Source organism: Branchiostoma belcheri, unplaced genomic scaffold (assembly GCF_001625305.1).
Source record: "Branchiostoma belcheri isolate BF01 breed outbred unplaced genomic scaffold, Haploidv18h27 scaffold93, whole genome shotgun sequence".
Lineage (NCBI taxonomy): Eukaryota > Metazoa > Chordata > Leptocardii > Amphioxiformes > Branchiostomatidae > Branchiostoma > Branchiostoma belcheri.
This window is the reverse complement of record NW_017804609.1, coordinates 62,015-84,565: the sequence shown is the minus strand read 5'-3', so window position 1 is coordinate 84,565 and position 22,551 is coordinate 62,015. Positions and strand designations below refer to the sequence as shown.

At 42.3% G+C, this 22,551-nt stretch overlaps 2 protein-coding genes across 2 annotated transcripts in view; both read right to left on the bottom strand.

Moving 5' to 3' along the window:
- Nucleotides 1-528: 528 nt before the first annotated feature.
- On the bottom strand, nucleotides 529-12,481 carry LOC109488277 (SCO-spondin-like). The gene is made up of 18 exons (XM_019792470.1): nucleotides 12,466-12,481; nucleotides 12,036-12,137; nucleotides 11,646-11,770; nucleotides 11,044-11,159; nucleotides 10,607-10,656; nucleotides 10,230-10,351; nucleotides 9,271-9,380; nucleotides 9,013-9,059; nucleotides 8,770-8,835; nucleotides 8,169-8,432; nucleotides 7,615-7,766; nucleotides 7,078-7,230; nucleotides 6,503-6,659; nucleotides 2,068-2,302; nucleotides 1,655-1,716; nucleotides 1,444-1,530; nucleotides 1,017-1,216; nucleotides 529-639 (listed from the first exon to the last, which is right to left on the bottom strand). Exons 1-18 carry the CDS (start codon nucleotides 12,479-12,481, stop codon nucleotides 529-531), a joined length of 2,175 nt encoding a protein of 724 aa, XP_019648029.1.
- A 52-nt stretch (nucleotides 12,482-12,533) lies between these two features.
- LOC109488276 (SCO-spondin-like) overlaps nucleotides 12,534-22,551 on the bottom strand; it is a 14,706-nt gene continuing 4,688 nt past the window's right edge. Inside the window, exons 5-21 of the mRNA XM_019792469.1 lie at nucleotides 22,114-22,209; nucleotides 21,746-21,847; nucleotides 21,023-21,103; nucleotides 20,287-20,382; nucleotides 19,629-19,816; nucleotides 18,995-19,196; nucleotides 18,453-18,586; nucleotides 17,779-18,011; nucleotides 17,088-17,191; nucleotides 16,475-16,600; nucleotides 15,897-16,005; nucleotides 15,189-15,449; nucleotides 14,594-14,780; nucleotides 13,866-14,001; nucleotides 13,050-13,222; nucleotides 12,764-12,860; nucleotides 12,534-12,562 (exon numbers count right to left, since the gene is read on the bottom strand). Of these exons, the coding sequence (XP_019648028.1) occupies nucleotides 12,534-12,562; nucleotides 12,764-12,860; nucleotides 13,050-13,222; nucleotides 13,866-14,001; nucleotides 14,594-14,780; nucleotides 15,189-15,449; nucleotides 15,897-16,005; nucleotides 16,475-16,600; nucleotides 17,088-17,191; nucleotides 17,779-18,011; nucleotides 18,453-18,586; nucleotides 18,995-19,196; nucleotides 19,629-19,816; nucleotides 20,287-20,382; nucleotides 21,023-21,103; nucleotides 21,746-21,847; nucleotides 22,114-22,209 (2,354 nt within the window). The remainder of the gene's footprint in view (nucleotides 12,563-12,763; nucleotides 12,861-13,049; nucleotides 13,223-13,865; nucleotides 14,002-14,593; nucleotides 14,781-15,188; nucleotides 15,450-15,896; nucleotides 16,006-16,474; nucleotides 16,601-17,087; nucleotides 17,192-17,778; nucleotides 18,012-18,452; nucleotides 18,587-18,994; nucleotides 19,197-19,628; nucleotides 19,817-20,286; nucleotides 20,383-21,022; nucleotides 21,104-21,745; nucleotides 21,848-22,113; nucleotides 22,210-22,551) is intronic.

Below are 22,551 nucleotides of genomic sequence, written 5' to 3'. Positions count from 1 at the left end.
ACAACAGGAGTCTGACACACTGGCCAACATGGTTCCCTGCAAATGGGAGGAATCAAATCAAAAATTTGGCTACTATAGAGCCTTGGCTAGCAGAGCTACAAGGGAAGGCAGATGAGGTGCGGCCACGGGGTCACTCCTACCGAGCTCATGGCTCTGTGACATTATGGATTGAACCGGAGAGACGGCAGTTCTGCTGGCTAGAATGGCAGACGATAGTCAGTTAAAAACCTTTAAAAGTTTGTGGACAGACAGAATGGCCTACAGCTACTACACTACATGTAAGTCAGTGAGACCCCTGGGTAGAATATTATGTAATACAAAACAAACAAGCAACTCTAAATAACAAACAAACAAGGAAGCTATTCTCTGAAGAGTCAGGCATTTCAGACAGCATCTGATATCAGCATCAGATGTCACCAGTGACCCACCTCCTGACAGGTGATGTACATTCTGCCAAAGTGCCTGTCTACCATACCTACAAAAAGGTCTGCTTAAACATGCACTTAAGTTCAACAAAAGATGGACAGCTCAGCTCACCTCCTGACAGGTGACGTCGGCACATGAGGCCATGGCACAGCTGATCTGGTTGTCGAAGCAGGTGCAGGTCTCACACTGGGTCTTCTGCCAACTCTCTCCAGGCTGGGAAAATCAATCAATCAATCAATGAGTTATTCAATTAACTAACCAATCAATGAGGTAAATATTTTATTGATTTATAAATAACTTAAAACTGAGTACATGTAAATGATGAGTTACAAGTTCTCTCTCAGAATGAATCATTTGAAATTCATATAAAATCAGAATTAATACAAGCCAACACCATAATGCCCGGGACAGCAACTGGTAGGCAAAAAATGGGTGACAATTGGGTGATTTGCATAAAAGTCTCAAATAACGTTGTCTTCTTAGATAAAATGCTGTCCTAGAATATCTGTGGTTGATTCTGTCAACAGCCTGCTTGAAAATTCTACATCATCAAAATCACACGACAAATATGACCTAGCTCTAATGCTCACCCTTCTGATTTCCCCACCGTCATCCTTACAGCTACAGTCCAGTGGGTCCACACAGTTTCCTGTGGAGTCCAGAACCTTTCCCTGGTGACACACACAGCCAGACTTACACCCCTCAGGCTCTACACAGTCAGCCTGCAGCATGTGGCAAACCTTAGGACAGGCTGGAGCACAGGCAGAGGGGGTCTTCCCAAACTCACACTCTGGAAAATGGTTGGAAAATTAGTTATGGCCTCAGCATCTTTTCTTGGTGACAGTTCTGTGCACTCTTCCTGTTTCTAACTCACACTCTGGGAGAAACAAAGACTGAAGCAAGGTATATAGTAGTCTAAGAATGATTTGCATTGCAGAGTGAAACTGTGACAGGACTTTTTGTGACATGTACAATGTTTGTGCAATTATGTGAGTATGAGAAATCTCTGATATTTACCTGGCAGTGGTGAGGTGTATTCTGGCTCAGGCCTGGTGCTGACTGTTACTCCAGTTGTGGGTACAGCTGTGGTCTCTGGGTAGGGAGCTGTAGAAAATATGTCACGATTACTAAGTCTTAAATACTATAATTTCACTAAATAGTATTTAGGTCACAGGAAATGATCAAATCAGTTAGAATGTCATAGTCTGACTGTGGTAATAGCATTTACTTGTAGTTGTCTCCACAGCACAGCTCTCTCCTGTACAGGCCAGCTTGCCACTTTCACATGTGCTGGAATGAATAAAGATCATAGTTAGTTAAGACTGCATCAAGACTAGTATTGCTAGGAAAAGCCAAATACAATTGCAAACTATTGCAGCATTGTATACAGGAAAAAAGAATAATCATTGACTTACATTTTGGTTGTTTAGGCTTTATAAAAAAAGGAGATCCACAACCATCAACCAATTTATAAGCTGGCAATATCATTTTCAATTTTGCCAGAAAGTACCATTTTTCTATTATCAAGATTCTGCAGTTTTTAGGCTTCAAAACTGTCCTTGGACACTTCTGGATTTGTAAACATGGAAAAACCTAGGACACTTCTGAATGTATACTTATATTAGATAGAAAAAAGCCTACCATCTCTGACAGTCAGCAATGACGACCTCTCCTGGCATGAGCTCCTTGCCGTTGTAAACACACGGGCACTGGACCGGCGTGATGCACTTCCCATCATGCTGCACGGTGCCGTTGGGGCAGTGGCAACCCTCCACGCAGGACGTGCTGCACTGCTCGCTGGCGTACAGGTTATAGCAGGTCTTTGGGCAGGAGGTGCCGCAGGCCTTGTACTCCTTACCATTCTCACACTGCATGGCTGGAATGATTTAATACATAGCATTGAGTACATCACAGCACAAAATCCCTAGTTTCCGTGTGAGAAATTGCCGCACACTTTCCCGGATATTTTAGGTTTCCGGTAGAACCCGGGGGTTTCAGACCTGCACACGAAACGTGTCCAGTCCCGTACATGTCCTGTACACTCCCGGAAATGAACCACTTTTTGTGTGCAGGTCGTGTACTGGACGTTATATGCCCGGACACGATCCCTGTACATCCCCGTACACGGCAGGAAATGGCCGTGCACCGCTCCGTGCGTTGCTGGAATATGCATAATTTAGCGGCAATTATCACCTAATCATTCTCCACACGGCAGCGGAAATTCGCCGTGTACGGGTCGGACATGCCGGTACTACACCCCCCCCCCCCCGGCCAAAACCCCGCCCCGCTCTCGGGACCGGTTGCTCCCGTTCCCGGGACCCGTTGGTCCCCATTCCCCGGGGGCCCTGCTGTTCCCGTTCTCGGGACCCCACTGCACCCACTACGGGGACCCCCCTTCCTGCTCCCGGGGCTTCGCTGCCCGGCTCCCGAGAAATCGCTTCCCCCGCTCCCGGGACACATTTCGATGTTTTAGGAACACATTTCATTCATAAAAAAAGTAATACATGTTTATACTTCATTCATCGTTTTATTGGTATAAACAGGATCGCCATTTACAGACTGACAAAAATAACGCTCTATGTATAGTGTATACACGTTATGCACTATGCTAACACTATACAATAATGTAAACCTGGTACTTTTACAAAAAATGTGTAGCCGAAACATAGAAACAATAGCTTTTTCCCGAACTAGCCTTCCAGGGACTAGACTTTTAAATCGTTGGACCCGGTGTAAACTCAGAAATTACTAGTAATTAACAGATTTCTCTAACTTTAAAAAGTAAACTAACATCACATCTCATCACAGTCACCTCCAAATAGAAGTCCATTTTAGGAAAAATGTCAAAAAGTAACTAATACTGACATATCATCAGGTTAAAAGAGGAAAATAGCCCTCAGATCATGAAAGTGAATGGCGCTTACACAAACAGTCAAAAGACTAAATTTTCAATAAACTAAGAAGGCCTCAAACAAAGTTCTTCAAAATACATGTACGTGTAGCAAAAACATAATGGCAGACCTAACATGAAGTTAAATGAGGCTTGGCAGAAAACAATATCACGTCATTACAAAAAAGATCATTTGCTCAGAAATTAATTACATGAACACGTATTCAATTTACAATGTCGTTAAAGACAAGCTGTCGGTTTCGTAAAGTTTGCGTTGTCGCCTCTACAAAATGAGGCTTAGTTGTAGATTGAAGGCCAGGAGGTATGCCCCCCCCCCTGCTTCAGGGGACCATAGCGAAATGTTTTCATCCTGGAAGGACAAACTGCCCCATGTCTGTCTGCGGGATGGCGTGGTGTTGGTGTCGGTTGTGATCGCAGTCAGGCCGGAGCGGCGTGCTGGGCGCGGGGTGCACCCCGGGCGGGAGTGCAGCGGGGCCGGCCTGGGTCGTCGGAGCCTGCCGGGCGCTTTAACACAGCACCCTCGCCTTTAGATCTGAGCCTGGGTGTGCGGTCTGCCTGTTTGCCTCCAGCCTGGCCTGCAGGACATGGAAAAACGAAAATCTAAGTCAAAAGTCGAAGGCATTTTTGAATTTCATTTGAAGTTACGTGTACATGTACTGGACGTTTTATAAACAAGCCTGGCAAAGATGCGGACGTCTGTATGGACACATTTCGAGGAGAAGTCATTTATCATTTTTAACGAATGTTTTTAACGTCAGACAGCAACAATTTTGTCCAGATGAAAAGGCTCCATTCATCAAGCATCAACGTCTACTTGTTTCTTTTCATTGTAATCATGGGAACAATACAAACACAACATTTCCCTCGGTAATGAAAACAATTCAAATTGTCAAGAGCCTTGTCGGCCTTCGTATGCAAAGATATACATTTGCATAGACTCACCCTCTTCTGTGTGACTGCAGTCGCTTTTCTTTCTTTCTTTTCTGAGCTCTCCGACAGCCTGGCGATAAAGTTTCTTCAAATCGTCTCAAAGTATCCCAAATCCGCGCCTGAAAAAAGTACATATGTTCTGAGCAACATACAAACTATATCGATGTACTTCTAAGTAGAAATAATAAACTATGTTATTAATCAGTAAAAAAATAGTGTACACTTCTTGCCAAAATAAATATTTCTGCCGTAGGCACAACTTAGCCAAGATTTTTAAACAACATGTTTAAGATATATGTAACGATAGTGCCGTATATATAATAGTATCCTTGTTTTAGCTTACCCTTCCTCCTGTCGGTTTCCTGGTTCGTTGCGGTGCTGTCGGCAAATTGTCGGCCCGTGTAGTAGAGTCATTTCTTCCGTTGCGAAAACGAAGTAACAGAACGGAATGTTTGACGCCATTTTAGTTCAGGAACATACTAGTAATCTTTGCAAGCCGAGACGAACGTGTTTTGAAAAAGCAAACCGTCGTTGTGACAAAGCAAGATTCAAACGACCCACCAAAACAAAGCATCGCGTCTCTTATTGGCTGGTCCCGGCGAGAGCGAGGTAGGATTGGTCGTCAGTCATATAATCACGTGATTGCGTTCAACACTACAACGATCTTGTTTTTATATTACAGATTTTAAGTTAAATCGCCTGTGCAGTCTGAACACTTGGATGATAGGATGTTACTGATTGTGTGAATGTATTTATTTCAAGGCAGACAAATGATCTTCATAATTCTAATTCGTCATGATTACATGGCTTTATTCGTTCTAGAATTACACAACTTGTCGCTCACTGAGTGAAATAAAACCGCACTTCAACTCCAACATAACCTTACTCTTTGTAAATGTATCCAAAATCCACAAATAATGTCATGAGGGTTGACTTGTTTTGCTGGATTTCAGTATTTTACCAGGCGTGGGGACGCTGTGAGTTCTCCCTTTGTTTACACAAAGGCTATTCACATAAACGGACGCCATGTCAGACACATCGCAATACACATCGACCGAACTACAATGTAAAGCTTGCATATTATTACCCATACATGTACCTAAAAATCATAGCAAACTGATCAGGTCATGTTAGTTCAAACCCCTTTAGTCAAGCGTTTGATTACATCATGGTAATGAACCTCACGGATAAACTATTATTTCCAAAATAAAAAAAATTCAGATTTAGACCGGAGTGTAGATTTAGGTCATTTTGACCGAGGAGGTCATATAACCCCAGCGTCTGGGCGCCCTACGCTCAAATGTGCTTTGTCGTATGGACGACATCACGATAAATCAAGCCAAGGACGCATAGGTTCAAATGTTGTATTAATAATCCTTGATCATTCTATATCTAATTTGCTTAGATTAAAGTGCTGGCAATTTTGGTTCAAGTAATTATCACCTGAAACATGAATACACGCAGTACCTAATTACCCCTTATTGTTAGCCACTCCCCAACACACGCCAAGTGTGCGGGGCGTAAATTTCCTTGCACGTGCACGGCGAGCACGATTCCGGGAGTGTAAGGAAATATCCGGGGCCGTACACGCGGAGCCCGGAAATCCATGGACGCGACCAGGACACGGCGAATTTCACGAGCGTGTGCGGGACTGGAAACTCTTGGAAACGTGGTTTTTCATACAGTGCATGTTAAAAAAAGTTAAGATTGCCAGGTAATAATGCACTGCTCGCTGGCGTACAGGTTGTAGCAGGTCTTTGGGCAGGAGGTGCCGCAGGCCTTGTACTCCTTACCATTCTCACACTGCATGGCTGGAACGATGTGATAGCATTGAGTAGTTGAATCGAACCTTTTAGACCTTAATGATGGAGAAACTCACACCCCATAGGCCACAGCAAGTAAATTCTATTGATGACATCCTCTGGAGGCTTCAAATATAATGCAAAAGTGAAAAAAAAAAATTAAGATGGCTCGCTCGCATTGCATTGCTGGAAAAATTGATAGCATTGAGCGGTTGTATAAGCATACACGTACATTAGGGCTGTGTACCTAAATGTAACATCAGGTATAGGTAAACAGGTTTAGGTATTTGCCTGGACCTAAACAAACCAGTACCATGTGGACTGTTTTTTGCCTCATACAATACTCCAGCTGTGCTTAAAAGATCTGTTGCATATTTAATAATATGCTCCTTCTAGATGTCACTTCTAAAACTATTACACAAGGTGTACTCACCACATCTGCCGTTCTGTCTCCAGCGAATAGCAACGCCCTTCTCGTTACACTCGCGAGTGTACGCAGCGACGGCCGTACAGAAACACTCGCAGTCTCCGCCGCGGTCACACCCGCACGCGTCAAACACACACTTCTCAAAGAACGGCTCCGGATCAGCCTGGAAATGGAAGCAGGATAAATAGTTGAATAAAGGGAAATTTTTCATACAGTTTGAAATTGTCCCTTTGCCCACACAGGGTGTTGATGATTGGTTTATTAAGAAATCATAATCTGACAATGGCAGTCAATTGACTGAATTGGTGTCAGACTTACATGATTGTACATCAATATGAAAACCAATCATTAGTGAATAAAAACTTGTACCATATACAACTAAAAGAGCAGCATGTATAAAAATAGGTATTCAACAAATCGGATGCAACATTTTAGTGTTTAGAATCACGTATAGCTCACAGATGGTAGTATCATCACATATTGAGTTTCTAATTGTCTTTCTACCTTCTATATCTTGAATGCTGTAAACCCTTTCTATATGAAGTTATAGGATACTGTAAATAAAGTCCAGAGAAACTGACCACAGCGTGGCAGGGCTGGAACATGCTGCTCTTGACCACACTGCAGGCATGGTTAGCCCACTGCAGCCTCTCGGGCCGGTGGTCACACGGATGCTCCAGCTCATCCTCCGCTGCTGGACATGTCATAAACACTCGCCAGCTGTCAGCAAAGTTCTGAACAACAGGAAGAGAGGAAAAAATGTCATCAACTCATCCATGAAGGTTAGACATCCAGATAATAAGATATCGCCAAAAAAACAGTTACTCAAGCAACTGGGTATGATTTTGGAAACAGTACGTAACTTTTTTTTGGTAATGTTATTAACTATACATTTGAGTCAATGTACTTCTTTAATATTACCATTACTAGATAACACTGGCATTTACAACTGAAAGAGGTAACACGATGCTGCTTTCCTTGCAGACTACAACCTTGACAAGTTCCAAGACAGTTTCTGATCATATAGGAACATGCATAACATCTGTCAAGAGAATATTTGTAATTTGCATCCTTTACATCAAAATAGAAACACTTTTAACCCCAAAATTGTCCCGTACCTTTGCCCTCTGCTCGAGTTCTCCCTGTCGTGTTAAGAAGTCGTTCATGGCATTCCCATCGTAGTTCCCACACAGACCGCACACCTGCCCCATGTACTTAGGCTCCAGCTTTACATACACTCTGGTGCCAACATCCCACATCAGGCTCATTCCTGAAATGAAAACAAGAAAGAAACTAATTTAAGCAGCTAAAATGTGGATGGATCAGGGATTAAATTTCTTGCTACAGAAAAGTGCAAACACGAATTCAGCACCAAGGACAGGGCCCTTCAGATAAAGGTAGTCCTGTAGCCTTTTTTGAGTCTCTAGGGGCAGTGGGTTGCTATCCACTGTGTCTAGGGCACGGTATTGGAAGGTGGAGCCCATCCCTCTCCTTCCACCATCTTTTACCTCCCCAGCTGAAGTCAGGTACCCATTTTACACCTAGGTGGAGCGAGGAAAACTGTGTAAAGTACCTTTCCAAAGGACAAAACAACTCACTGCCACTATGGTCTCAATCAAGTTATGGGACTACCTGTACCTTTTATGTTTACATACGATCAGCAGAATCTTACCATACGGAGTCTTGACAATAAGGAACAGGCCGGCCTTCTGTATCCTGTACTTTGCGGGCGGGTCGCTGGGTTTAGCGTAGGGGTTCCGTGAGATGGCGGGATCGGAACCCCGGATCAGGTGGATGACCGTGTCGTACAGGGTGACCTTGACAGACTTGGTGCAGGTGACCCCACCCGTTCCGCAGGGGACGTTCTCCACGCTGACCTTGAAAGTTCCGACCTGATCGCTGCAGAAGTCTTCAGCAAGGACGTAGCTGCAAGATCCTGGGATGAAGAAAAGGAAAAAAAAGGCTTAGACACGATCAAATATCTTTTTAAAGGTGACTAATATGTAAAACATTTCATACTGTTTAATAAATTGATAAAAGAATAACGTTAAATGATAACAATATTTTGCAGTGGGTGCTTATTATAGCCAAAGCCTATATTTCATAACACATATTATTAATGAAATATCTACATCTAATGGCAGTCTGCCCAGTTGTACCCTACAATGTAAATGCAATATCTAGACAAAATCTGTACATAGATTATTGTGTTCATACATGTGTATACTACACATGTATTACAATTAATTATAGGTTGATAAATAGAAGTGTACCATGGAACTCAAAGTGCCTCTTGTCAAAAGTCTCATAGTGAGGATCTCCATATGCTGAGCAAATGGCTGGAAAAAAAAAGAAATATCAAAATAACCATTATATATAAAAGTACTGATTCTATTCAGTTTACTTCCAAAAATGGCTGACTCACAGTTGAAAGGCTACACAATCTTTTGCATACATCAGTACAGTAGAATAAGATGTGTTATTATTTGAATGTTCATCAAAACTCTCATACTTACCTGGGCATTTCTTGTTGGTGCACTGCCATGTGCTTCCAAGGCAGCGGCTAGGAAGGGAAGGAAAGAAGGACAAAGTTAAACATTATTGTAGAAAAAAATTAGTTGATCATTTGGAAAAAAAGCGTAAGAAGATTGTGTTTCTCCATTCTAAGATAAGATACACTTATAAGCATATGATACAAGAAAATCTCTCTTCATGTACATGTAGGTATGCTTATGTTGGTTACAGATTGGTTAAGAATGTTATATTACTCCTACCATCTGTTACAGTCCTTCTTGATGACCTGTCCTGACTTGTAGCTCCTCCCCTCGTGGTAACACGGACACTGATCCTCAGGAACACACTTACCACCCTCTGTCACTGTGCCCTGCAGGGGTGCAGTTCAAAAAGTACAATGTAAGAACTGTGATATGTGTATAATACATGTAGCTGTTAGTCCTGACTTGTAGCTCCTCCCCTCATGGTAACACGGACACTGGTCCTCAGGAACACACTTACCACCCTCTGTCACTGTGCCCTGCAGGGGTGCAGTTCAAAAAGTACAATGTAAAAACTGTGATACATTTTGTATGTGTATAATACATGTAGCTGTTAGTCCTGAATTGTAGCTCCTCCCCTCATGGTAACACGGACACTGGTCCTCAGGCACACACTTACCATCCTCTGTTACTGTGCCCTGCAGGGGTGCAGTTCAAAAAGTAACAACTGTGATATGAGAATGGAATTGTTATGCAAGATCCAGTGTGACTCCCTGGATGTAATAAGCACACGGGATCAGTCATGTGTATATAAATGTACATGAAGCTGTTAGCCCAGACTTGTAACTTAGCCCTTCATGGTAACACGGACACTGGTCCTTAGTAACTGACACTTACCACCCTCTGTTACAGTGCCCTGCAGGTGTGCAGTTTGAATGGTTGACATAAGAAACACTTTGCAGGTAAGGCTGTGTACATTGTACAATACTGAATATCAGTGTATAGGGTACTGAAAATGAATTAACACTTGCTCTTTGACAAGTATAACTTATATGCTTCTTTTGTGACATAAGTCATGGCATATTTATCGCAGTTTAACATGTAGTAGAAGAGGTCATAATGCATAAAACAATCTCTAAATACAGAGGTTATAATCATTATATCGTCAATTTTTTATTTATTCAAAGAACCATACAGAAAGAAAAGAAATTTTGTAGCAGTTTGATTCAAAGGCTTACATTTGGACAGGCACAGCCCTCCTTGCAACTGGACGGCTTGCACTCCACGTGCATGTTCAGACAGGACCTCTCACACTCTACACAGGACGACCACACCTTGCCACCAGTACAGAGGGATTGCTCTGCAGAGAAAAAAACATATAGAATTTGGACTTCATAAAACACAACTCCCAGCACTGAGAACTACATATCATACTAGCATCATATCTAATTGTGTTCAATTGTGCGGATTTAACAGTGGACAACACTGTACAATAAATTCAAAGCATCCATTTACCAAAGAGAGGGAAAACGTTGATGTGACTCAATTTATCTAACTGTATTTCTCATGATAAAAGTATGAGTTTTTCAAATAGCAGATGCAATAGACAACTTACCATCACACTGTTTATCCTCTGCACAGCTGAAGACACCGTTCTTACAGGTGCTGAAAAAGATAAGATATATAAAGAAAAATTAATGTCTTCTCCTTCTTCTTACTGCCAAGCACCTCAACATGGGATTATTGGCAGGTTGCGCATATTTTAGTAACATGTGACCTGGTACATACAAACAAGGGACTGTCATTTTACTTTCTTACACATCAAAGTGGAATCTGTCTTACCTGAGGGTAAATAACTTAGTTTACACTATTTTTAAATCATAGCTGTAGGTTGCCATACAATATTTATTGACCTAAGTGATCATTTTTTAAAGTTCAAACCAACCAGAATTGACAGTATGAATGAAGATGACAGACGGTCATCAAAACATTAGCTCATGTAAAACAAATGGTTTCACTTGAATAAAAGAACTTTACTATTCACGAACTGACCATAGTTGACACTTGTTGCGCCTGGTTTCCCCTGCCTTGTACAGGTTCCCTCTGTAGTAACACGGACACTCCTCCACAGCCACACATGTACCACTCTCCTCATCCCACGACTCGCCCTGGAATCAAATAAAAATACTGTGGGGAAACTTAAAGCAAAAGGAACAAGAATTCATAGTTTTCAGACATCGATGAAGGTTAGACATCCAGGTAATGAGATACATCACAGTGACTCTACAAATGGCAAATGGAAGGTGAAAAGGGTGCCATTGCACATTTGTTGTAGTCTTCGAGGTCATGGGAGTAAAGTACCGTAGTGTAATTATCTACTGTACAGTTACTGTGTCTAGGGCATGGTATTGGAAGGTGGAGCCTATCCCTCTCTTTCCACTGCCTTTTACCTCACCAACTGAAGTCAGGGATCAATTTTACACCTGGGTGGAGTGAGGCTAAAAAATTACTTTCTCAATGACACAAAGTCTAGCCAGAAATGCCAGAAATTGAACCCATGACCACTTAATATTGTATCTTCTAGACTAGCTACCCGGCCATTCGACACCACAAAATGGAAGATTCCTGTGTATACTATCAGGACAGAACCTTACCTTGGGGCAGTTACATCCCTCGGCACACTCCTCTGTGCAGGGCTGCTGCTCACTGATCTGTCTGCAGGTCTGGGCACAGGTGGGACCGCACTCCTGCCACACACGGCCGTTAGAACACTCCATAGCTGTAAACAATAAACAATAATAACAATAAAAACAAAAACAAAAATAACAACAATCACAGCAACCAAGACCTAACCAAACACAACATTTCAACAGAATCCATAGCTCCATGGCACAAGTAAACACTGCTACACAAACACTGTAGCTGTTGCAAACACCATGAACAACACTACCATGGCAAAGGTAATGAATTAAATTATTTTCACACACTTTTGTTTGAGTTCTCGAATCAATGTTATCAAACTCAAGGAAGGGAAAGGTACTTACGGCAAGTGTCGTTGGCCCTCCAGTCGATGACCCGTCCCTCCAGGGCACATTCTCGAGCGTAGGCAGCGAAGATGGTACACTTACAACTGTCAGGGTCTGCATCTGGGGTTTGGAAGGCATCAACACAATTTTACAATAAAATTCTACAATTTTACACTACAGAGATACCACACTTGGGTCAGTCTACTGACGAAGACCAGAGTGACTGGTCGAAAGCTCTTGGTGAGAACAATCCTTTGGGTTTGAAAGAAAGTTTTAACTTTAAAAAAGATGATAATTATACAATATCATCTCACTGACAGTCAAATCTCATCTGATACAGTCGGTCTTACACCTTGAACCTTGAACGGTCTTACACAGCTTGTACTGTACTGCTGTGTCATGCCTGAAGGTAGTTTAATGGTTACGAAAAACAAACAAACAAACTTACCTCTGGCTAGACACATGCAGAGGTCACTCTCACACTGTGAGATGAAGGTCCTCGGGCTGACAAACTCGCTACAGGCCAGGAACGGCCCAGCCTTCAGCTGCTCACAGACGGACAAACAAACAAACAAACAAGCAAACAAACAAACTTACCTCTGGCCAGACACATGCAGAGATCACTCTCACACTGTGAGATGAAGGGCCTCGGGCTGACAAACTCGCTACAGGCCAGGAACGGCTCGGCCTTCAGCTGCTCACAGACGGACAAACAAACAAGCAAACAAACAAACAAACAAACTTACCTCTGGCCAGACACATGCAGAGATCACTCTCACACTGTGAGATGAAGGGCCTCGGGCTGACAAACTCGCTACAGGCCAGGAACGGCTCGGCCTTCAGCTGCTCACAGACGGACAAACAAACAAACAAACAAGCAAACAAACAAACTTACCTCTGGCCAGACACATGCAGAGGTCACTCTCACACTGTGAGATGAAGGGCCTCGGGCTGACAAACTCGCTACAGGCCAGGAAAGGCCCAGCCTTCAGCTGCTCACAGACGGACAAACAAACAAACAAACAAACAAACAAACTTACCTCTGGCCAGACACATGCAGAGGTCACTCTCACACTGTGATATGAAGGGCCTCGGGCTGACAAACTCACTACAGGCCAGGAACGGCCCGGCCTTCAGCTGCTCACACACAGACTTGGCGTAGGACTTGTAGGTGGGGTGGATGGTACAGGCATCCATGGTCACTCCTGTGGAGAAGTATAAGAGATTAATATATGAGGTAGACACTCCAAACTCACAGGTACACTCAACAATTCTACTGGACTAGGTACATAGACTAGACTCTCATCTGGATACTCTTAATGTGTTAGAGGGGTTTTCCATTTACAAATACTAAATTTTAAGTAAATTGATTGATCCTGGCATAGGACTTGCAAGTGTCCATGGTCACTCCTAGGGGGATGGAAAAATTTTATATGCAGGGTAGAATTTCCAATTCCACTGGTATAATTGGCAATTCTACCAGTAGAGATCCTGATCAAAGTCTTCATTAACACAGACCCTGATCAGGTTAAAATTGAACAGATATAGCCAACTTCAGTCAATATTGACCATGGTAAAATTATAATTATCAGCACTTAGTAGTCTACAGCTTTGGCTGTAGGAGAACAACAGTCACTGCCAAATGGGGAAAATTTGTGAGCTGACACAGGCACATGTCCATTTCAGAGTTCTTTTCTCTTATGCTTGTTGCATCAGTGAGGACCAACATGTACACACATACCCACCAAAAACAATATTTCCGTACTTGGAGGTAAATGTAGGTATCTATAGAAAAAATATGTAACACTACAATAGATGGGTTGAAACATAAAAACTCAAAGAGCTAACCTGTAGGTACATCAGCGCAGTCACTGTTGGTTTTCCAGGAGTTGACAAAAGTTGCTGTGTTCACCACCGTGTCATCATTCGGCGTCTCAAAGTCATCTTGTTGGTTGTAGTTGTAGGTGCCACACAAGCCATACACCTGGAGTAAATGTGATATTACATCAATTTTAGACGAAAGGAAAAGTTACACATTTTGGTTTACTTATAAAATTAATGGTGTCTACATCCAGTATCAAAAATAAGGAATTTTGAACTGTATACATAATTCAAATTTATACAACAATTTCAGCACCAAGGACAATGCCCGTCAGTGCTAAACTGCTTTGAAAGTTTTCTGCTTATAGATCGTTGTTCTGAGCACAGTCATAAGAATAACTAACAGTAGTTGAACACACAGTGCTAGCAATGCACTATCCCCCTGCTGTAACATAGCTGTTGGACCAAGTGCTAACAGAAACAGAGATGAGTGCCACCGATACCCATATACACCATATGGTTTGGGAAGGAACTTTTTAATCGAGCTAGCCTACATGTGCTATGCAGTAAAAACATACTAATTGTATGATCCAATTTATAAATCATATCAATGTACATTTTGACTCTGTATCAATAGTATGTAACAATTCAGGGTTAACTCTTAACAATAGTCTATGACTTGTTGGGCAACCCTTGCTGCTGTATTAATAAATGAACTGATAAATAAAAAAAATACATGTATATAACCAGCCCACCTCCCCAGCATGTTGCGGCAGGAGTTTGATGTAGATCCTGTATCCTCCGTCCCAGACGACCTCCAGGCCAGCGTCAGTCTCAAACCTGGACAGCGCAGACGACAGCCGGCGCACGGCTATCCCGTCACCCTGGTACGGCAGGCTGATGTCTGTGTCGTTGTAGTTTATCCTGTTCAGGTTCTTCAGCCTGGTTTGGGTTAGAGACACAGAAATGATGACTTTAGGAGACTAACAAAGAGAAATGAGACAAAATTTGCAAGTAGTGCAATACATGTCTCAATTTTTTTGTCTCAAGTGCGTCTGTGGTTTGCAATCTGCAACAGCAGAATACCTGAAAATGATCTCTATGCGTCAAACCTAACATAAATTCATGTTGATAGCTAAAATTCCTGAATAGTATTTCAAAGACACCTGTGGTTTCTTCACAATGTCTTAAAATTCCTTTCAAATTCCAGTGTATACATTTCAGACTGACTGTGACTGTTTTCCTATCTTTAACAAAAGCGGCGATAGCTTTTTGGCAATGCTCAGTTGGAAAAATTCTTTTTTCACAGAAGAAATGGAAATGATGGAAGGATGTTTTCAAACACTGTACCTATAGATAGCCCCATCTCCAATCTGCACAGACAGACTGTGAGCACACACACCCTCATCCTCGAGTGCACAGTTGGAGTTCTCGACCCACACGATAAACGGCTTGGCGGTCCCGGCACGTTTCTGGACCAGCACGTACTCGCAGTTTCCGGTGAACTGGAACTGCCGACCGTCGAACGTGGTGTAGTGTGACTCGCCGATGACGGAGCAGGTCGCAGGACAGATGTTGGTAGTGCAGGTCCACTTTCCACGCTCACATTTGCTAGCAGAAGGAGAATTTTATGGTTATTGTTTGAAAAAATTGTTTTCACTTATTTGCATATCAATCAATAGTTCGTACCTACCGGTACCAACCTGCTTTTCTGAATACTCTCCAGTGTCCCTGACAAAAGGTTGTGGATGCTACTTGAAACATCTGACCGTTTCCAAAATCAGATGCTTGAGTAACTTTTTTTGGGGGGGGGGGCATATTGTTTCAAAGGTTTTTTAACACTTGGGCAAGGTCTGTCCTTGGTGCTGAATGTAACCATCAGGTTAAAAAAGCTTAAATCTTGATTTGACTTGAATACATGACAGGTTGCAGGAGATATTGGAGGAGAATTTTATGGTTGAATGGTCTAAAAATGACAAATTTGGCAGGAATGCAATCATACATGTAGACTGTCAAAGATTTATTTAATATAAAGTCTGACTTGTTTCCATCTCTCACCAGTCATTGCAGCCGTTCTGCGTGACCGCCCCAGGTGAGTACTGCTGTCCCCTCAGCATACACGGGCACTGTTCCCTGGGTACACAGTTACCTCCATCCCACAGGGTTCCTGGGGGGGAAAAAGGAAAAGTAAGTAAGGTAAAATAACATTATGAATATGAATAACATTCGAATAATGGCACCTACATTAGCTACATATGGCAGCAAGAAATAGCACACCTAAAGACACAAAGAATGGTTCTCATGTAGAGCTTTTAACCAGTTACTCTGGTCTTCCTCGGTAGACTGACCCAGTGAGACTTGTCACATGTTTTGTCTGAAGTGTGACTGGTCGAAAGTTCTGGGTGAGATCCATTCTTTGTGTTTGATCGAAAGTTTTAACTTCAAACAAACAATGTCTATCATCTGTTGATGAAGGTTAGACATCCAGGTAATACAATACGCCAAAAAGCAGTTACTCAAGCAACTGGATATGATTTTGAAAATGTTTTCAAAATCATATCCAGTTGCTTGAGTAACTGCTTTTTGATGTATATCATCATACTAGTAGAAGTAGTAGTAGTAGTAGTTTTACCCACCTTTAGGACAGTGGCAGCCGTCCACACAGGCCTCGGTGCACTCCAGATCAAAGTCTGCATTCTCACATGTCTTCGGACAGGACGTGCCACACTCTGTGTACACCTGACCATTGCTGCAGGACTTAGCTGAGGAGGGGGGACGGCAGATTGAGTAAAGTTAGCATCTTGGACTCTGAGTTAGACTTTTTGCACGAGGTATTAAAGAGGCCATGTATTACAATCTTCAACCAGGTGCCGCAGACTTTCTGCAACCGATATAAGGATTCTTTATTGACACAACAAAAAAGTACAGGGACGTTTGTATTGGTCTTTTACAACTTAAGATCTAACAAAGCTAAATACATGTATGGATAACGTCATCTTACAGACTGAGTATATGCATTATGTAACAAATAAAGGTTTAACTATTCTCTAACATGTGTTCTCTAAGATCAAAGCATTCTTTAATGTATTTTCCTATTTATGATCCACTGTTCATTGAGTTACGTGTGTCATCTGCACAACGTGACGTCACAGAAGCGGTGGATTGCTCATTCTTTGACCGGAGGTGTACAATCAAAATTTGGATAAGTCCAACTTATTGAACAGTAAATACATAAATAAATGAACTCACGGCACAGGTTTTCATTCCTCCACTGCAGCTCCACTCCCTTCTGCGCACACATGCGGGAGTACTGCGTCAGCGCGTCACAGCTGCAGTCATTTATACTCCCCAACCTGACATGAAACAACGGAAAGGAAACAAAACCTACAGTGGGTATCACTGGAAGACAGAAAAAAATGTTTATACTCCCCAACCTGACATGAAACAACGGAAAGGAAACAAAACCTACAGTGGTATCACTGGAAGACAGACGAAAAATGTCCAGACTATGTGCAAAATGACTAATGAACTGGTGGACATAACAACTACTAAGTACCTAATACCAGCCCAGAAGAGAACAAGAAACTGTGTCATGCTATCAAATAGCACAGTTATCAACCAAGAATTGAGCTGTTCAAAAACTCTCATTTTCCAAGAACTATCGTAGAGTGGAACTCCTTGCCACCAAGCACAGTTGGGACATCATCACTAGAAGCTTGAAACAACTCCTTCAATTAAATGCCCGAAGATTGAGTGTACAAGGACTCGAAGCCGGTTTACAAGGACCCGAACTTCTGTCGGCAATATCTGACAAACGGTGCTGGAAGCAGAACTTCTCCTGCTACACCTCGAGTTGAGGATGAAAGAAGAAGAGAAGGAGAAGTTGAGTGTAACTTGAGTGCAGCTGGTGTGTTACCCGGTTGTACTGAGTGATACAAACCTGCACTCGCACACATCCACTACACAGCTGTCATAGAACTCCTTCGGACCCACAGACCCGTGGCAGGCGGAGAAGGCCTCGGAGTAGAGGATCTTGCAGCGGTTCTCGATGGCTATGATCTCGTCCGAGGCGAGGTGTGCGCAGGGGTGGGGAGGGTTGGTCGGTGCGGGGGTGCATTTGCGTCCGTCGTTCACGTGCATGTTGTTCCCAAACTCTGTCGCACTGTCAAACGCCTTTGAAAGAGAGAGAAACTTAGCTTTCAAAATGGTTTGTGCAATTGTGAAGTCCAGTTAAAGGTTCACTGTTAACTTTTGTGAAGACTCAGAGCATGGCTAATAATAGAGAAGGAAATCACATCTTTTTGACAATAAGGATCACTGAAGATTCTTATATAATTTGCATCATCACTTGAACACCTCAAGCTACAATATGCTGAATCAAATAGTCTTTATTGGACTACTGGACTATATTGCCTAAAAATGAGAAACACCTGATTCACCAGAATACTAAGAATATGACATATTAATATATAGTTAGAACTGGTTACCTTTCCAGTGATACTGCGAAATTAGTAGTCATTGCTGTGATCACCATCAAAGTTATAGAAAATAATATTAATGCAGAAAATTATGTTGTAAAGGCCAGCAGGACAAGAGGGTTTTAAGTTTGTGTACCTTTCCAGAGATGCTGTGGAAGTCATTGGTGTGGTCTCCGTCAAAGTTCCCGCAAAGACCACACATGCTGCCCCGCTGGCTGCTGGGTATCACCACGGTTACCGACTCATCTCCGTCATACAACACCTTCACTCCTGGAGGAAGAATGCAAAGAAATAAATACTAGATATTATTGCAACATACAAGTAGCAATGGTTTTTAAGTCATCATAACAAGGTACTGTAGTTAAGTTTTAAAGAAGGCTGAGAAACAATATCAAATCTAAGGTTAAAATCTAAATTGAGACAATTTCAATTGTGTATCATGGAGAAAGGCATGATTCTATGCTAATTACAGCACTTGAAGAAAATATTTCGAAGTGTAACAATTTACATGTAGGAGCTGGAAGACAAGCACTGAATGGAAGTGACTGAAAAGCAGTGGTGGCCCTCATTGTTGACAGATATCAGCGACTATGACGATGATGAAAACACAACTTTTTTTCTAGTATCAGTTTAGGTTGCTCAGAGAATGTCCTGCATATAACCAGCAATAAAACTTACCATCGAGGAAGTTGAGGATGGTGTAAGCCCCGATCCTCTCGGCGGTGACGGCAGCGTTGATGATGGCCGGCAGTGTCTGCTCCTGGTCCTGGTAGAACGTGTGATGTCCGGGCGTGACCGTGATCTCAGCCGGACCTGAGATGATCCGCACCGCGATGTCACAGTCTGACTCGTCAGCGTTGCACTCAAACTTGTTCAGGATCTGGGGAATGAAAAATGTTTAGGATATAGGAATTTTTCTTTTTCACAACTAGGAAAGACTCACCTTCCTTACATACTACCAGTCTAATGAAAACTATTTTCGGGAGATGAAAACTTGCATTGTAAGAAACAAACGGTATGTGTACAATATACTTCTTGAAAAAACATAAGTGTTGTGAGACATAGAATTAAATCTTTTATTTTCCACTTTTGATCTAGCCTGGGTTTCATCTTTCACACTTTGACCACCGGCTCTCTCTTGTTGCTAGCTATTACCTCCTTGGTAACCGAGGTAGACAGTGGCCAGAGAGTGCCAGCGGTAACTAAAGAGGATGGTACTAACCCAGGCTACTTTCAGTCACGTAGCTTGAAACTACTATACTTAAACTACCCTCCTAGAAGTCTGATCATGCACAGGAGGCTACTTCCTCACCTGTATATAGAAGAGTCCCCCACACTCGTACGCCAGGTTGTAGGAGCAGTTCCCGTGGAAGTAGAAATGGTGTCCGTCAAACGTGCTGTAGTGGGTGTCGCCCCAGAAGGAACACACCCCCTCCTGCAGAGTGGACCCTACCGAGCCCAGCAGGGGGGCTGGGGTGGCGGCTACAGCACTGATCAAACCTGGACAACAGTGACAATGATGATGATGACAATGATGACAATGAATTTGCATATTCGCACCCCAAATGGGCCAAATGCACTAAGTTAGATAACTGAGGTATAAGGGTAGGAGAAACAAGAGTCACATACTAGTAACTGTGCTATGTCTATATCTTAAGGATCCCTTCTCTCTATTTGAAACATGTATGAACAAATTTACATAGTTTTCATTTACATCATACTTTGAACTTGGATGTCATAATATGTTTGAACAATCCTGTTTTCAGTAAATGCACATATTACAGTTCTAATTGTATTCAATAAAAGATTTTTGCATTTAAGGGAAGTGTTCAAGATTTCGTATATTTGAGGGATCGTATGATGTAATCATACATGATCGTCAATTGTAATTGCATGCACCATGTATAATTCCATATGATTGTAGAAAGAATTCTTAGAGTATGAGAAAAGAATCTTTCATTAGGACTCACTGATTTCACAGTTGTCTCCATCATACTCCTCGGGACACAGACACTTGTTCGGGGCGACGCACTGTCCTCCATTCTGGCAGGGGGAGGGGCAGATAGCTGGGGGGGGGGGCAAAATAGCTGTCATGACTTATGTAAATTGGACACTACAGTCACCTGAGGACACACCCTACTACAGAGGGATGACAAAGCGGTCCTCGTCAATCTGACGGACGAACGACACAAATTACAAAGGCCTCCTTCAGTCAATATTGACCAAGGTAAAATCCTTATTGTTAACAGCCCTACAGCTTCAGCTATGACTGAACAGTCCTATTTGGTAATCTGCCACATACTGCAACTGCAGTGATTAGAAGTTTTTAAAACAGTTCTGGAGAAAATATATACCTAATAATTATGTGAAATTAATTTGAGATTCATGCTTCATATGTGCCTCGTGTATACAGTATTTTAACAGCGACCATGCATGTCTCAGAAATGTGAGATAATTGCACAAATATGTTAAAAAGCGGAAGTACATGACAATATCAATCACACAAACTTAAAGATTTTTGTATGCACTGCATTCCAACTCAGTATAAACCTACATATTGTCAACCTACAGGACAGAGGCATTAAATAGCAGGCTGCCATCAAGCCTCAGCACCAGTGTGCAAGCACATTTAACCCTGGGAAGTCGGGGAACAACAGACACTAGACTGGATAGCAAGTGAGTGTGAGTATGATGGTAACTACTGACCGTTTTCACAGTTTGCTCCCTCGTACCCTTCAGGACACTTGCACAGGTTCTGTCCGATGCACCTGCCTCCATGGAGGCACTCTCCTCCACAGTCAAAATCAGCTGGGGAAACAGATGGTTGTTAAAGGTTACCTTAAGTTAAAAGTGATCTTAATTGATTTTTAGCTCACTGAAGAGCTTTAAATCTCCCACTGGTTGTGACAGAGAAGACAGACGCTATGTACAGTATACATATACAGGTTCATCGAGTTGGATCTAATGTTGCATCCAGAACATTGTGTGCATACATTCCAAACCTTAGCAATGCCCTGAAGCAGGCAATGTGTTCTGGATAGTCCACGTGATCTCATGTGTATCCAGAACTGTGCCTGTATGAGGCAAATCTTTGATATGTCAGTGATCTTAACTCTTTGTCCCCATTTGGGCAAACAACTAGCTATAAAGCACAGTTCTGGACTCTTGCTCTGACCAGACATCATTCTACTTGCTGCTGCAGGACCTCTGACCTCAGACTAGTCCATTTCGTGTTGGGAGGGGAGAGAATTTTAATATCATGAGCAATGTATCAATATTTACCATAAGTTAGTTTGTACCTTCGCTTGTTTTCTATTTCGTCACTTCAGTATGTTTTGTTTACATATGCTGGGAAAATTGAAAATTGTCGACATGGTGACATGTATTAATCCCAAATAAATAAAAATGAAAAAAGACGAAGTGTTTGACCCCTACCAGTGGAACAGTCCAGCCCGGACCACCCCAGGGGGCAGGAGCAGGTGTCAGGAGCCATGCAGTTCCCTCCATTCTGGCAGGGGGCGCTGCACACAGCTGAAACAGATGGAATCTGAGATGAAGAAAACTGTTCGAGTATGGAAATTACCACACAACATAGTTATTACTGTCATTTTTTTCTGCAGTCACTTCAATATAAGTGAATACATGAAATGTACGTTCTGTCACAAACTCAAAGATACCATTAACTCTTGACTTTCATAGTGCTGTGAAAATTATGTGCTGCAAACTGAAGTGAATTTACATTAGATGCAGTTTAGAGAAAGGCACAAACAAACAAACAAACACAAATAGTTCCTCACCAGTCTGGCAGCTGTTGCCGCTCCATCCTGCAGGACAGGTACAGATGTTCGGCTTCTCACACAAACCTCCGTTCTGACAGCCGGAACTGCACACAGCTGGATAAAACATAATAAACAACAGAGTCGTAAAGAAACTTCCCTTAACTTTGTTTGTCAAATTTAATAGAAAAAAATCCATTTCACAGTGGGGTGATTTTTTGTTATTGTTGGAAGAAGCAAGTGGTAGAAGTAATTTTAGGACAGCTGATTCCTGCAAATGGTTGATATGGGGCAGTCCATTATGGATGAGGAGGGAGATGTAGCGAAATATGCTGTATTTGCTTGCAAATGTCTCCTTCTCAGTTGCATCTTTTCCCCCTTTTAATATCTTAAAGTTCTTAAATCTTTTGTTCTATCTTCTATCATTCTAGCTTTTTAAATTTTTTTTTCATTCCTTTC